The following is a 13,111-nucleotide window of genomic DNA, read 5'->3' as shown; positions in this document are numbered from 1 at the left end:
TCCATGACTATTCCCTCCCCGAATATTCCCCCCCGGCTATCCCCCCCGGATATTCCCCCCCCGGCTATCCCGCGTGACTATAGCCGGTGGGGAATAGTCACGGGGGTGAAATGGCGGGGGGTAGCCGGAGAGGAATAGTCATCGTGGGGAAATAGCCGGTGGGGGGAGGTGGGGAATAGCCGAGAAAAATAGTCATTGGGGGGAGAAAATGGAGAAAATAGTCATTGGGGGGAATAAAATAGTCATTGGGGGGAATTAGCCGGGCGGAAAATAGCCGGTTACGCTACTATATAGAACCGAAGATACAAAAACAAGTTATATTACGAAGCTTATTGCATTGAGTAAGCCATGCGAAGCTGTAGTTACGTAAACAATTAAAACTGAAAATACATAGGAGTACACTAGCTCTACCTTGCGGCTGTAATTCTGTGTTCGGTAAATAGCTGAAATAGATTTAACTCTTCAGTTCCGCGACCACGCAGTTTGAAAGGGTGATTTAGCTAATGCATGTATAACTTACTTTATCCTCGCGTAGCCGGTAAACGACAGTCGTTATAACACGGGTGTTCATACCTCGTCCACCTTACGAGTTACCATGTATGTTACTTTGTAGGTGATTATTTTTTTGGACTTTTTTATGTATGGCTAATAATTTGTTATGGGCCACTAGGTTGGAGCAATGCCGTGAAGTGTCTTGTTCAAAGACACATACGGCCACAATGGTTGCAGCGACGAGGCTTCAATCCATTTACCTCCAAGTTACAGGCAAGCGCGCAAACTACTTTGCCACAGCGCCGGTATTATATACTGCTAAGGTATTTTTTGTAAATAATGAAAGCATAGTATTTGCTTCATATGCTTGTTCAATAGGGTGGTCTTGAGTTACCCATTAGCTATCACCCTTTCAAACTGCGTGGTCGCGGAACTGAATAGTAAAATCTATTTAGAGGTAACGGATTGAAGCCTCGTCGCTGCAACTATAGTCGAAACATGGACGTTCGCAAATCAAATAAACCTGGACATATCAGCCACGGGTTCGTAACGCAGTATCGGTATTCTTTGGATTTTGGTTACGTGCGGGTACAAATAAAAAGAATGGAACTCATCACCAATCTATAACAGAGTCCGTGTATGGACTATGTTTCTACAATATTTGATTGCCGCGGTGCAGCCTTGAATCCAGGACATTACAATCACATTTCAAGACCCTAACCAACGCCTAACCGCTTCTAGCACCATGATCACATCAGTGAATCAACGCAGAGATGGAAATCAACAACAAAACGACATTCGTTAAAACACGCCATGGATAAAAGGTGTGGGAAAATGTGTCAGTTAACTCTTAAACCCAAAAAAATTACGTTTTTTTAAATTGAGCATATTATATTTTTTAAAACCATGTTTTGAACAAATGGTAACGTCGCTGCTTGTACAAGTCAACGCAGTTCATTTATATAACTTAAATACTCTAATCACCATAATGATCATATTACAGCTAAATTTGTCATTTTTGGTCCCAGATGAGCTTACATGTTCTCGTAACAATTTCGTTATTTCTAAGTTATCTTTATACAGTGTTGCACTTTAAATATACTGTACTGCAAAAATATTATAATGTTTTTATTATTGTCACCATAGTATTCTCTTACTATGTTGATACATATAATTAATTTCAAATTACAATATATTTAAACCATATTAATTGTGGGATATAGAAACTATTTGTGTTTAACAGTCGTTGTATTTATTTAAAAGACGTTTACTTTATGACGGGCAGCACTACGCCATGACCAGCACATTGAAACGAAATTCATAAACTGAAAGCAAGTGAAATCTCAAGACAGGAATGACCAATGCTAATGAATTACCAATATAAAACTGTACAAACAGGTGTTTGCCACAACCGTAGGTAAGGGCCAGTCTTAAATTGTGTTAGCACAAGATGTTCTGTTTCATACACTGCGTATCGGCTCACTCCCGCTTACGAGTTACCACATGTCCACATATGTTGTCAATGTCAATTTAGACAGTCCATTAGTGGTAGACAGACTGGTAGTGAACCTTGCGTTGGAGCGATTGCCGTTAAGCGTCTTGGCCCAAGGACACATACGATCCTATGGTAGCATCAGCGACGAGCCTTGAACCCATAACCATAACGTTTCACTTTCACATTAACTGCTTATGTAATAACTAATTATTGTAAAATATTGTGTGTTGTATTTATATCATTTTATCATTCTAACCACCGGTTACTGTATGTATAAACAAGGTTCTTGATTAAAATAACGTTTCTTAATTTTGAAACCCTTTGAAAAACCCCTGGGTTAGAAGCTAGCCCTCCAACCACTGTGCCACCGTACCAGTTTGCAAAGTATGGCAGGTGCATGAGCGATGCTGTCAAACTAATAACCGTTTTACACACATGAGATCTTGTCAGGAACTGCCATACTCTGCAGACTGGCCACAACATTGGTGTGTTAATACGTTAAGTTCAGCAGTATAGCTTAACTACCTGAAACAGCTCCCCATTTTTCCTAAAGTTTCTGTGCCATTTTTTAGTTTAAAAATTACAACTATTTTTAAACCAGGTAATTTGTTGCCCAAGTAAGAAGTGATAAGATATAAATGTTATTGTGCTCCTGTTAGCGAATGCATAACCATTTAGATGTTTTGTTCAAGGTTGCCCTGCAAACAAACTCTTGGTCTGATAAATAAGTGGTCCCACCATTTACCATGCGGTAGTGTTATCACTGGGTGCAAAAATGGTGTCAAAGTAAAAGTTTTTCCAGCCCAGATTCGTTGCTTTAGTTCTAACTTTTCTGAGGATTATGGAAAGTATTCGGAACCTGGAACGTATGAAACTTTTATTGGATGGTTTACAGACTCTGGTATAATTCAATCAGTAGAGCTATACTTGACCAGCATGCATGACTTTACGCATTTGCCCTGGTGGTTGTCAATCACGCTTTCAACTTTTCTGCTTCGGGGAATTGTTATGACACCAATGACAATTTATCAGATGAAAAATATGATAAAATATCAGTCTTTTATTCCTGTGTTGGAAAAACTTCAAAATAAATTAAAACTTGACGTAGAAAAAGCTGCGGAGAAGAAAAAATGGGACGACGCAACGAAAGTTTTAAATTATAAAGTCAATCTGAATCATTATAAAAGAAAAATGATGAAAGACAACCAAATCCCAGGAATTTTAAAACGATATGGGCTTCCATTTGTTCAGATTCCACTTTGGGTATCTATGTCTGTTGCGATGCGACATTTAACGTTAAACTTACAATTTACCCCACCCAGTGACCAATTATTGATCGTTGCATCACAATTGTCAACAGAAGGGTGTTTGTGGTTCGTCGATCTATGTTCAGTTGATCCATACTTCTTATTACCAGTCTTACTTTGTGCTGTAAACTTGTTAATTATTGAGATACACCGTGGTGGTAGAAACGAACTAATAGGGCTGAACAAAGCCTTTGTTTACTTCATGAGAACTATTGCAGTTATTTTACTTCCCATTGCAAGCCAAATGCCAGCGGGCGTTGTAATGTATTGGTTGTCTTCCAGTGTTTACGGAGCAATACAGGCACTGGTGTTAAAATCTTACAGGTTTAAAAAACTTGTCGAAATTCCAATTTCGCCAAATGACAGCAAAACTCCTTATATGGATATTTTTAATAGAATTATTAGAACTAAACAAAAGAAAATTTCTTAATTTTCTTATTTTTTTAAATAAATGAAAATTTCTCAAATTTCCTATTTTTTCAAGTTTCAGTTAATAAATAGGAAAAATGTCAAGATATGATAGAGCTATCACTGTCTTTTCTCCTGACGGACATCTATTTCAAGTTGAATATGCACAAGAAGCTGTAAAGAAGGGAGCTACGGCTGTAAGTAATTGAAAATATCTCAATTCTCAATGTACTGTAAGAAGCGGTTACATTCGCTAAACATAACTGTTTTCAATTTTTCATGTTTTTGAAGATCCCTGTTCACTTCTTTAATTATGTAATTTGGAAAATAGCCAGAAAGCTAAACAATGTACTGGCCTGTTACACAACATTTTCCTTAACAAAGCTGTTTTCTTGTTTTTAACTTTAAGTTCCCTATCCATTCCTGTAAAAATAGGAAAATATCAACTAAGATAAACAATATTACTTTATTTCCTATAAAAAATGGGTAAAATTACAGAAATAGTTATTTTTACTAAAATTCTTGTGTTATTTTAAACCCTTCTTCTTCCCAGGTGGGAGTTCGTGGCAAAGACATCGTTGTTCTTGGAGTTGAAAAGAAGTCAGTTGCTCAACTTCAGGAAGAACGAACTGTGCGAAAGATTTGTACGATTGACGATCATGTGTGTATGGCATTTGCTGGTGAGTTGGTTTATTTTAACATTTTACTATAAAAAGCAGCTCTGCATGGAGGTATTAAAATATTTAAGAAGTTTTTAAGTTTTTTTAAAATTTGAATATAAATCTTATATGCTCGATATTGCAGGTTTAACAGCAGATGCAAGAGTTATCGTGAACAAAGCAAGAATTGAATGTCAAAGTCATCGACTTACTGTGGAAGATCCAGTGACTGTGGAATATATTACAAGATACATTGCTACTGTTAAACAGGTAATGCATGTATTTACAAAAAAAAGCGATTTACTTGTCAACTTGTAGGGTGTATGGTAGTGTATCAGTGATTCAAGTAAAAGGCCTATAGTAACACTAACAGAATTAATATAGACACTGTAAATATTGGCAAAAATGGCCCATATGCTTCAAAAAATTCTTAAAATACATGGACTTCAAAACATAGATACCATAGACAGCAGTCAGCAGTTCCATACTAATTAGTAAATACAATTTACAATATAAAGAAAAGCATAAATTTTAATTACGGTCAACCCATGATTTTATGAAGTTTGTTTATTTATTTATCTATGGTTGCATAATATGTTTTGTTGACCAGCGTTACACACAAAGTAATGGGCACAACTTGATTAACAATATTAAGAAAAGCATTCATCATTTTTTTACCCATGGCCAACCCATTTTGAACAAAAGAATTGTTATTTTCTTATGGTTAAATAATATGTTTTGTCGACCAGCGTTACACACAAAGTAATGGGCGCCGACCATTCGGATTGTCAGCTTTAATAGTTGGGTTCGATTACGATGGGACGCCACATCTTTATCAAACTGATCCATCTGGTACCTACCATGCTTGGAAGGTGAGCATAAATATTTGGTGGGGAGAATTTTGGTTGCATTTGAATTTTGAGGCTGTAAAGCATTGAAAGGTGACACAGCATACCTTATTTTGGAAGATTCTATTCTATGTGGGTGAGGTTCTCAGTGTGGCACAGGGTCCTAGGATTTAGGACAGAATTGGCCTATTATCCCAACACCCAGGGTGTAATCTGGCCTATTGCTCCACTGTCTGTAAATTTGGTTGGATTTTGGCCATCCACCTTAACTGCTGAAGAGTATTATTGACATAGAGTATTTATTTTTTTTCCTAATTTTCATTAAAATAATAACTTTTCAGTTGGATTTTGGCCATTACCTCGACCTGCCTAATAGTATCATTGACATAATAGTGTTTATTTTTTCCAAATTTTTAATAAAATAATGACTTTTCAGCTACATTGTCGCCCTGCCTAAGAGTATATAAAGTTTGTTTTTTCTAAATTTCCATTAATTAAAGTTATGAATTTTCAGGCTAATGCAATTGGACGAAGTGCTAAAACGGTGCGGGAGTTCCTGGAGGAAAATTACAACGCTGACACTGCTGCAAGTGAGGTGGAAACGGTGAAACTTACGATCAAAGCTCTTCTGGAGGTTGTGCAGTCCGGGAGCAAGAGCATGGAGATTGCGGTGATGAGAAGAAATCATCCTCTTCAGGTAAGAAGACTTTTTTTTTTTTTTTTTGAGAAAAGTATTTGACCCTGCTGCCATTGTGAGTGTATGTATCCTAAGAAAAAAAAAAAAACTAGCGGAAATTTCTCCAACCCAGTTGCCTGTTATGGGCTGTCAAATTGTCAGCCATACTACAAAGTTAAAAAAATGACATGTAGCTACTTTATTTAAGTTACTTCTACCTATTATGTTTCTTAACCAAAATTGCTTGAACTCAGTGGCCTGTCAAAATTTTTCGCTGTCCAAAAAAGTTAAAAAATCGGTGCCGTGGGAAAAGTGGTTAACGCGCCTGCCTGTAACCCAAATGTAATGGGTTTACGGTTCGTCGTTGCTACCGTTGTGGGTGTATATGTTCTTGGGCAAAACACTTAATGGCAATTGCTCCAACCAAGTGGTCACTATTGGGTTGTTCAATTTATCAGCCATACATAAAAAATCCCCCAAAAATAATTACCCACAAAGTAACATACATGGTAACTCATAAGCTACTGTCGTTTTCCAGCCATGCGAGGATAAAGTAAGTTACATTTATTCATACTATGAGAATGTAATTGATCAAACTATTGTCCATTATAAACTAATTTTTATCCTATAATAAAGATTTTGGAATCCGCTGAAGTTGAAAAAGTAGTTGCTGAGATAGAGAAGCAGAAAGAAGAAGAAGCTGAAAAGAAGCAAAAGAAAATGAAGAAGTCATCATAGAAATCACATAGAAACATTATATTACTGCTATAAAGTTCCTCTGAATGGAAAAAACTTTTGTTGTTGTTTAGTGAATGAAGGAACTAAAATGACACCACTTAGCTACTATGTGCTAATAAAATTCTTTATATTCATGATTTATTTTTGTATGAACTGTTTTACAGCTAAAATAAATTAATCTAGTTTTACGAACAGTTTAGGTGTTGGTTAAGTCCTAAATTAGAGTTGACTTGACCCCTCCCCCAGAAAAAAGGGGAGAAACCCTAAATTTTTACCGGACCTTTTCTTTTTTTTCGTCCTTGCTTTTTTGACACACTAATAGTTTTGAATTTCCAACAAACTGTGATTTAGCAGAAAAAGGTGAAGATTAGTTAAAAACTTAGTATGTTTACCATCTAAAAAATCTCTGATAATTTAATTTTAACAACAAAACTCAATTTCCGTTTCGGGTTTATCTACAACGTACAACAATGCAGGTAAAATAAAATAAACAATTTATATGGTGGCAACTTCTGCTCATCTCAACACATTGCACGGTTCATGTTGAATTGGAGAGAAACTTTTTCAACTTTAATTCCCAAAAAGAACGCTTAATCCCATTGCTATGCAACTTAGTGCAACGTACGGACTTAATCGTTCACCTGTGAAAATAGAAGATTAGTGCTGGGATTAGGAAGAATTCAGAAGATATGAATGTGATTGTAACTTATTTACGTGGCAGGCAAGAACAGTGGTTTTAATACTGGTGTTGTGTTTCACCAGTTTGCACAGTATGACAAGTGCCCGAGCGATTTTGTTTACGAACTTTTGAATTTGTTCCACTCCATGCCAATTAATTAAACAATTTAAAAAATACTTATTAAATTATGTAGGATTTTCTAACGTGGCTTGGAAATGCACGTGCTTTGCATGCTGATTTTTAATGACGCAAAAAATACCGTCTTGCACACGCAAGATGTCGCCAGGAACTGCCATACTCTGCAGAGTAGTTGTTTCATACACATTTTGCTAGCTTCAGCGTTAAGTAATTTTGGGAGATATTTTGAGAAAAAAATATTTTGTTTCTATGTTTGGCTGAAGATTCGGACAATCCATAAGTGACCACCGGGTTGAAACAACTGTTGTTAGGTTAACCCCTAACCTCTAACCATTGTAGCACAGCACCAGACATATTACAAAAAACTAATTATGTTATAGCAGTAGCACCATACACTTAGGTTTACATTTTAGGATTAAAAGTGTTTCTTTGTGTATATATATTACTTTAAGATACATTTTTGGTAAGTTTTTATTTTATTTTTTAATTATTTGTGAAGGTGTGTGAAAATTTTCTAGCTTTATTTTTCATTTAACCAAAAAAATTACCAATTCTCGCAAATTTCCAGAAAATTCCAAGAAATCCAGTTTTGTTTTTGTCGAGTATACTTGGCGCCATAGCTCTGACGTAAGCACATGTGCATATCATTAGTAGCACGACCGTGAGCATGCTTTGAAAGTTGAAAATGGCTACCTGTAGTGTATTGTAGTTACTTTTACCAGTTTTATGTATAGTTAGTAACTTATATATCTTTTGCGTGTCTATTACTTCACAATTTTCTTATTAAAATAAATTATTTTAAACAAAACACACAAAATTTAACACATTCCTTAATTTCTTACCATTTTGAAGCAATTTGCGGGTTTCAAAATAAAATTAAATACAGTGACGTCACTAGACGCAACGCCAGCTGGCTGTTCTTTAGAACGTATGGGCGCGCGGTTAAGTTTTGTCGAACTGGTGTAATGGGTATGAGTAGAGTTCACCGAAGTGTATATACACTATACATCTCCACATATATGGTATATGAATGGTATACACAATCCAGAGGTAGCAATTGATTCAGCCTGGTTTGAGATAGTGTGTGTTCACATTTTGGCACACATGAACATAAATTACACACAAAACATGGACAAAACATAGACAAAGCATTGATGAAGGAGATTAGTGACCGCGTTAGTAAAAGATATTTACGAACTCATTTATTATAACTTTACTTTCTTGTTTAAACGGTCTTGGACACCTTTCGAATAAACATTCTGGAGGTTGCCAGTGGTCATTGGTATTCCAGAAATACGAGATTCGAAGCTTGGTTACACTGATATATTTGGCTGTGTATTCCTCTTTGTTGTTAAAGTTGGAAACGGTGTAAACTTGACTGTAATCGCACTAAATGTTCTAGCGATATCTTCTTTGGTTCTTTGCCATATACATACTATATTAGAAAAGTAAGCAGCTAAAAAAAGTAGTTATCATTGTGTATTCAGTTACATTTATTTCACTTCAATGGTTTCGGCGTAACGGAATTTGTGAGTCCGTAGTTTCCAATCTACGCTGCGAAAAGGTTCGAACCAACCAAACATTGTGGTTTATAGGATAAATATTTGTTACTTATTTGTGCGAAAGCTCAGTAAAACCGATCACCAGTGCGCCGCTAATACAGTCACGTCTGTAGTAATGTTAACTTTGGACAGAAATAAATTATATAATCAGTCTCGTCTTACAAAGAGTTTAGCCGCAGGGGAAAAGAATTCCAGATGAACAAGGTCTGCTAGAAAGGTTGTAGTACACAAAAGCAACCGACAGTGTCAGCATATCAACTTTCTTTTACTGAAATGTAGTCACACACCTTTACAAATAAACACCGCTAAATACGTGATTGTTTGGAATGAACTTGTTTAACTTATCGTTCACTTGGGCCTTCTCAAAACACCTAGATTTATTACTTTTAAACAATATAGCTATAAGCCATTCACAATAGAAGAACAATGTTTTTGTGCGCTGGAAATTCAAGATCTTGTGAATAATCTGTGTCGCACTAAAACACGCTGCCGAGTGGCATTGACTCGTGTGGTTTTTTAGGGGTCAAACTTTTGTAAAGTGCAATACATTCCTAGTATAGGAGAAATGTTTGTGTTATACTTATGCAGTGGAGAGCTTCTTACAAATAGTAATGCCCCATAATCTATATCAAGCAAAAGTAATTACCGTTCGTTTTACAAAATTTTGTAAAATGCAGTCGAAATCCGACAAAATTGCTTCTTTATAGTGAATCAAATAAGGTAATGTCTTTAGTCAATTTAGAGTGTTTATTATCGGGATGCAGACTAATTTTAAGTTTGTCGCAGGAAAAGGCGTTACATTGTGACGTCACATGAGGCAAAAGGTGTCAGAACAAACAACAAAAAAGGTATTTCAAAGTCACAAAAGGGCAATTGTTGCAATTTCTGTCACCTCATTGCTGCCTTTTAGGCGTAAAGGGTGCAGATAAGATTGAGAAAGACAACAGTTATATAAAACAGTTAGTGTTTAAACATTTGGGTAAGAAGACAAATCGTTTTTTGTTAAAAAAGGGAATCCGTGTTGAAAATAATAGCCTGCTTTAGGTTTGCAGAAATATTAAGTCATGAAAATACAGAACGTGCGTGTTATTAACGACTGTCGATTATAGGCCACGCGAGGAGAAATAAGTTCCATTCATATAAGCAGATAGTCGTCGTAGCCGTTTCTAAATTTGGTGATAGGTTTTTAACTGAAATCATTGAACACCGGAACTTATAAAACACATATTGCTCACGGTACAAAGTTTAATTGCAAATTATTAATTGACATTTATTATACTGATAAAGATATTTTATGGTAGATATTTATATCAGATGCAGATGTCGAGTAAATGTGAGATAAAAGTAGTAGGCTATAGTTGGGGGGAGGAAGGCGGGACACCTTTGGCACATATTATCCAAATATTCAAATCGTGTTTTAAACAATAAACAACGGTCTATGAAAGCCGTGAGAATACGGTTTTATATTTCTTTAAATGGTATTTTTTACTACCAAAAAAGACGAAAAAAAGAAAGAAAGGGTGTCCAATTTGCCCCCACCCTATTACATTATGGTGGTAATAATTTTACCCATTTAGGTTTTTATTTTATTCTTTCAGCTGACCGGTACTTTAATTTTCTATTCATGTTATAGTTGAAAGTTAAGTTGCTCTAGGGAAAATGACGTCAAGATATGTATGCACATTAAGCCCTGAACTCCTGGAAAAAGCTGTCAGAGAATTGAACGAACCACGTGACAATGACGTCAGATTAAAAGCGATCGACGCTTTAAAGAAAGATTTTAACTCGGAAAAATATGGCCCTTTACTACGTGACGACGATTTGTTTTTACTGAGGTTTCTACGCGCAAGAAAATACAAACACGCAAAGGCGTTAAGGGTATTACACAAATATCACAGCATTAGGAAGAAGTTTCCAGAAGTTTTTGATAAAGTATATCACCCTGAAAGCATGCGGGAAGTCATGGAATGCGGAATCGTGTACGCTGCAAATGGGACCATGAAAGACGGCCAGTCAGTGATCATCTATCGTCCCGAGAAGGAAACGGCGCATATGAGTTTCTATGATATTTTAGCCTGTGGCCAGTTGGCCATGGACAAACTACTGGACAGCGAAGAATACCAGATCTGCGGCGGGGTCACAATTGATGATTTTGAGCATTACGACCACGAAGCGATGAAGGAGGTACCAGCAAGTAAGTATAAAAAGATGACTGATCTGCTCCAAGAAGCGACGCCGGTCCGAATCGGTCCATTTCACATTTTAAATGAAGGAACTAAGTTCGACTTTATGTACTCTATGATGAAACCGTTCATGAAGCGAAAACTAACGTAAGTTCACAGTGGGTGGATAAGTTAATGGATATTTTTTTAGCAACTGTTTTTTTTTGTAACTTTATCCTGTCTTCTCGTTAAATTATATTTTTAAATTTCGTTAATGTTTTTGTGACCTTAAATGTATATGTAAATGAATGAATGTAACTTACTTTATCCTCGCGAGCCTGGAAAACGACAGTTGTTGTCACACGGGTTTACTTTGTAGGTGATTATTTTTTTGGATTTTTTCATTTTTTATGTATATATGGCGGATAATTTAGACAACCCATTAGTAATCACTGGGTTGGAGCAATTGCCGTTAAGTGTCTTGCCCAAGGACACTTCATGTACGACAGGGATAGGTTATAATGGTTTATGGTTGTTAGTTGTTAATACTTTTGCAATGTAGTTTTATAGTATAGTAGGGTAAGATATATAGTTCCTGTTTTAATTCTCCTTTAACAACCAATTTGGTAGTAAACAAAAAATATTTGGTCAATTATATAACCGTATGGTTCTACAATATAGCGTTGTTAAAAACGATTAACGGTTACCATCTTTCCCAACAGTACTATATGTAGAGAACTTGTTGTATAGAAGGGTGGGGGGAGATGGGACACTTTTTTATTCTATTTTCTCGTCCCATTTGGTGGTAAACAAAACACTTTTAGAGAATTTAAACTCTATTCTCACGACTCACATATAGACCGTAGTTAATTTTTAGAACAACACGATCTGTAGGAGTCGTGAGAATTACGGTTTTATAATTCTTTCAATTTCCTTTGTTTACTACCAAATGTGACAAGAAAATGGAATAAAAACGTGTCCATCTTCCGCCACCCTACTATATGACAATTGTACGTATAATAACTTACTTCACATTACAGTAAGCACATCACATTACACGGAAAATCAATTGACAAGATTGTTCCTGACCACGACCTACACCTGCTACCTCCAGTGATGGGGGGCACGGGGCTGGAACCAGAGGCAGCGGCCAAACTTTGGGTGGAATCTTTAAAAACGGGGAGCGGTTGGAAACATTTGAAACACGACTGAAAGAATTTATTAGTTATTTTTATTATTTTGTTGTAAAAATACTAAATTTAAACTATGTATGTATATATAAAGAGATGTATAAACGCGCGCAACGTTTTGTTTAATTAAATTTTAGTATTCATAATTACATTAGTTTGTAACAAAGTATCAAAAATGATACGGAATAGTATAGTGCTGTGGGTATAAGATATAGGATACCATTAGCACATAAATCCAATACTTCCTTACCGTGTTTTGAACAATTATAACAACAACGCTTTGTTGCCGCGTACCTTCGGTTATATAAATCTGTATATAATTTTTGTTTACTGAATTGAAAAAAGAAAAGCGAACAAAAGCTTGTCCCATCTTACCCCACCCTACTATACTACCATACTATACTGAAGTGACTTCAGTATACTATGATACTACTGGTCACAAGCGGTAGCGGATAACCGCCTGGCTATTTTTTTTACCAGAAACGCAAATCGGGCGTTCAACCCAAAAATAACCATTTAAGTTAAAAAAACAACCATAACTTCGCCTAACGTAAAGGGTAAAGTTTATGTAATTCTATTCTATTAGTGTATGCAATACGATTCTAGGTATTTTAGATGAGTTGTAGGCCCTAAACTCGTTAAGCTGTGTAGGAAATCATATAGTATGTTGGGATTAGATAGGACACTTTAAGCATATGCATATATAGGATTCAAATATTTTGATCGTGTTTTAAACAATTAACAACGGTGTATCCGA

At 35.9% G+C, this 13,111-nt stretch overlaps 3 protein-coding genes across 3 annotated transcripts; all 3 read left to right on the top strand.

Annotated features, from left to right (window-relative positions):
- Positions 1 to 2,561: 2,561 nt before the first annotated feature.
- LOC100184581 (cytochrome c oxidase assembly protein COX18, mitochondrial-like) lies at positions 2,562 to 3,773 on the top strand. Its single transcript, XM_002119754.4, has one exon. The coding sequence runs from the start codon at positions 2,666 to 2,668 to the stop codon at positions 3,722 to 3,724; it is 1,059 nt and encodes a 352-aa protein (XP_002119790.1). The 5' UTR covers positions 2,562 to 2,665; the 3' UTR covers positions 3,725 to 3,773.
- On the top strand, positions 3,755 to 6,763 carry LOC100176760 (proteasome subunit alpha type-7). The gene is made up of 6 exons (XM_002121614.5): positions 3,755 to 3,899; positions 4,256 to 4,382; positions 4,507 to 4,631; positions 5,111 to 5,233; positions 5,724 to 5,906; positions 6,522 to 6,763. The coding sequence occupies exons 1-6, from the start codon at positions 3,801 to 3,803 to the stop codon at positions 6,621 to 6,623; spliced, it is 759 nt and encodes a 252-aa protein (XP_002121650.1). The 5' UTR covers positions 3,755 to 3,800; the 3' UTR covers positions 6,624 to 6,763.
- A 3,817-nt stretch (positions 6,764 to 10,580) lies between these two features.
- Positions 10,581 to 12,500, top strand: LOC100179084 (alpha-tocopherol transfer protein-like). Its single transcript, XM_002121385.5, has 2 exons — positions 10,581 to 11,332; positions 12,205 to 12,500. The coding sequence occupies exons 1-2, from the start codon at positions 10,662 to 10,664 to the stop codon at positions 12,374 to 12,376; spliced, it is 843 nt and encodes a 280-aa protein (XP_002121421.1). The 5' UTR covers positions 10,581 to 10,661; the 3' UTR covers positions 12,377 to 12,500.
- The last annotated feature ends 611 nt before the right edge of the window (positions 12,501 to 13,111 follow it).

Source organism: Ciona intestinalis, unplaced genomic scaffold, assembly GCF_000224145.3.
Source record: "Ciona intestinalis unplaced genomic scaffold, KH HT001080.1, whole genome shotgun sequence".
NCBI lineage: Eukaryota > Metazoa > Chordata > Ascidiacea > Phlebobranchia > Cionidae > Ciona > Ciona intestinalis.
Note: the sequence above shows the minus strand (reverse complement) of the source record. Positions and strands in the feature narration are given on the sequence as shown.

Bases quoted from the DNA above. Each gene is read 5' to 3' on its own strand.
- LOC100184581 (XM_002119754.4), top strand. From the start codon at position 2,666: ATGTTTTGTTCAAGGTTGCCCTGCAAACAAACTCTTGGTCTGATAAAT.
- LOC100176760 (XM_002121614.5), top strand. From the start codon at position 3,801: ATGTCAAGATATGATAGAGCTATCACTGTCTTTTCTCCTGACGGACAT. The intron at 3,900-4,255 runs GTAAGTAATTGA...TCTTCTTCCCAG, and splicing joins TAAAGAAGGGAGCTACGGCT to GTGGGAGTTCGTGGCAAAGA. The intron at 5,907-6,521 runs GTAAGAAGACTT...CCTATAATAAAG, and splicing joins GAAGAAATCATCCTCTTCAG to ATTTTGGAATCCGCTGAAGT.
- LOC100179084 (XM_002121385.5), top strand. From the start codon at position 10,662: ATGACGTCAAGATATGTATGCACATTAAGCCCTGAACTCCTGGAAAAA. The intron at 11,333-12,204 runs GTAAGTTCACAG...TTCACATTACAG, and splicing joins TTCATGAAGCGAAAACTAAC to TAAGCACATCACATTACACG.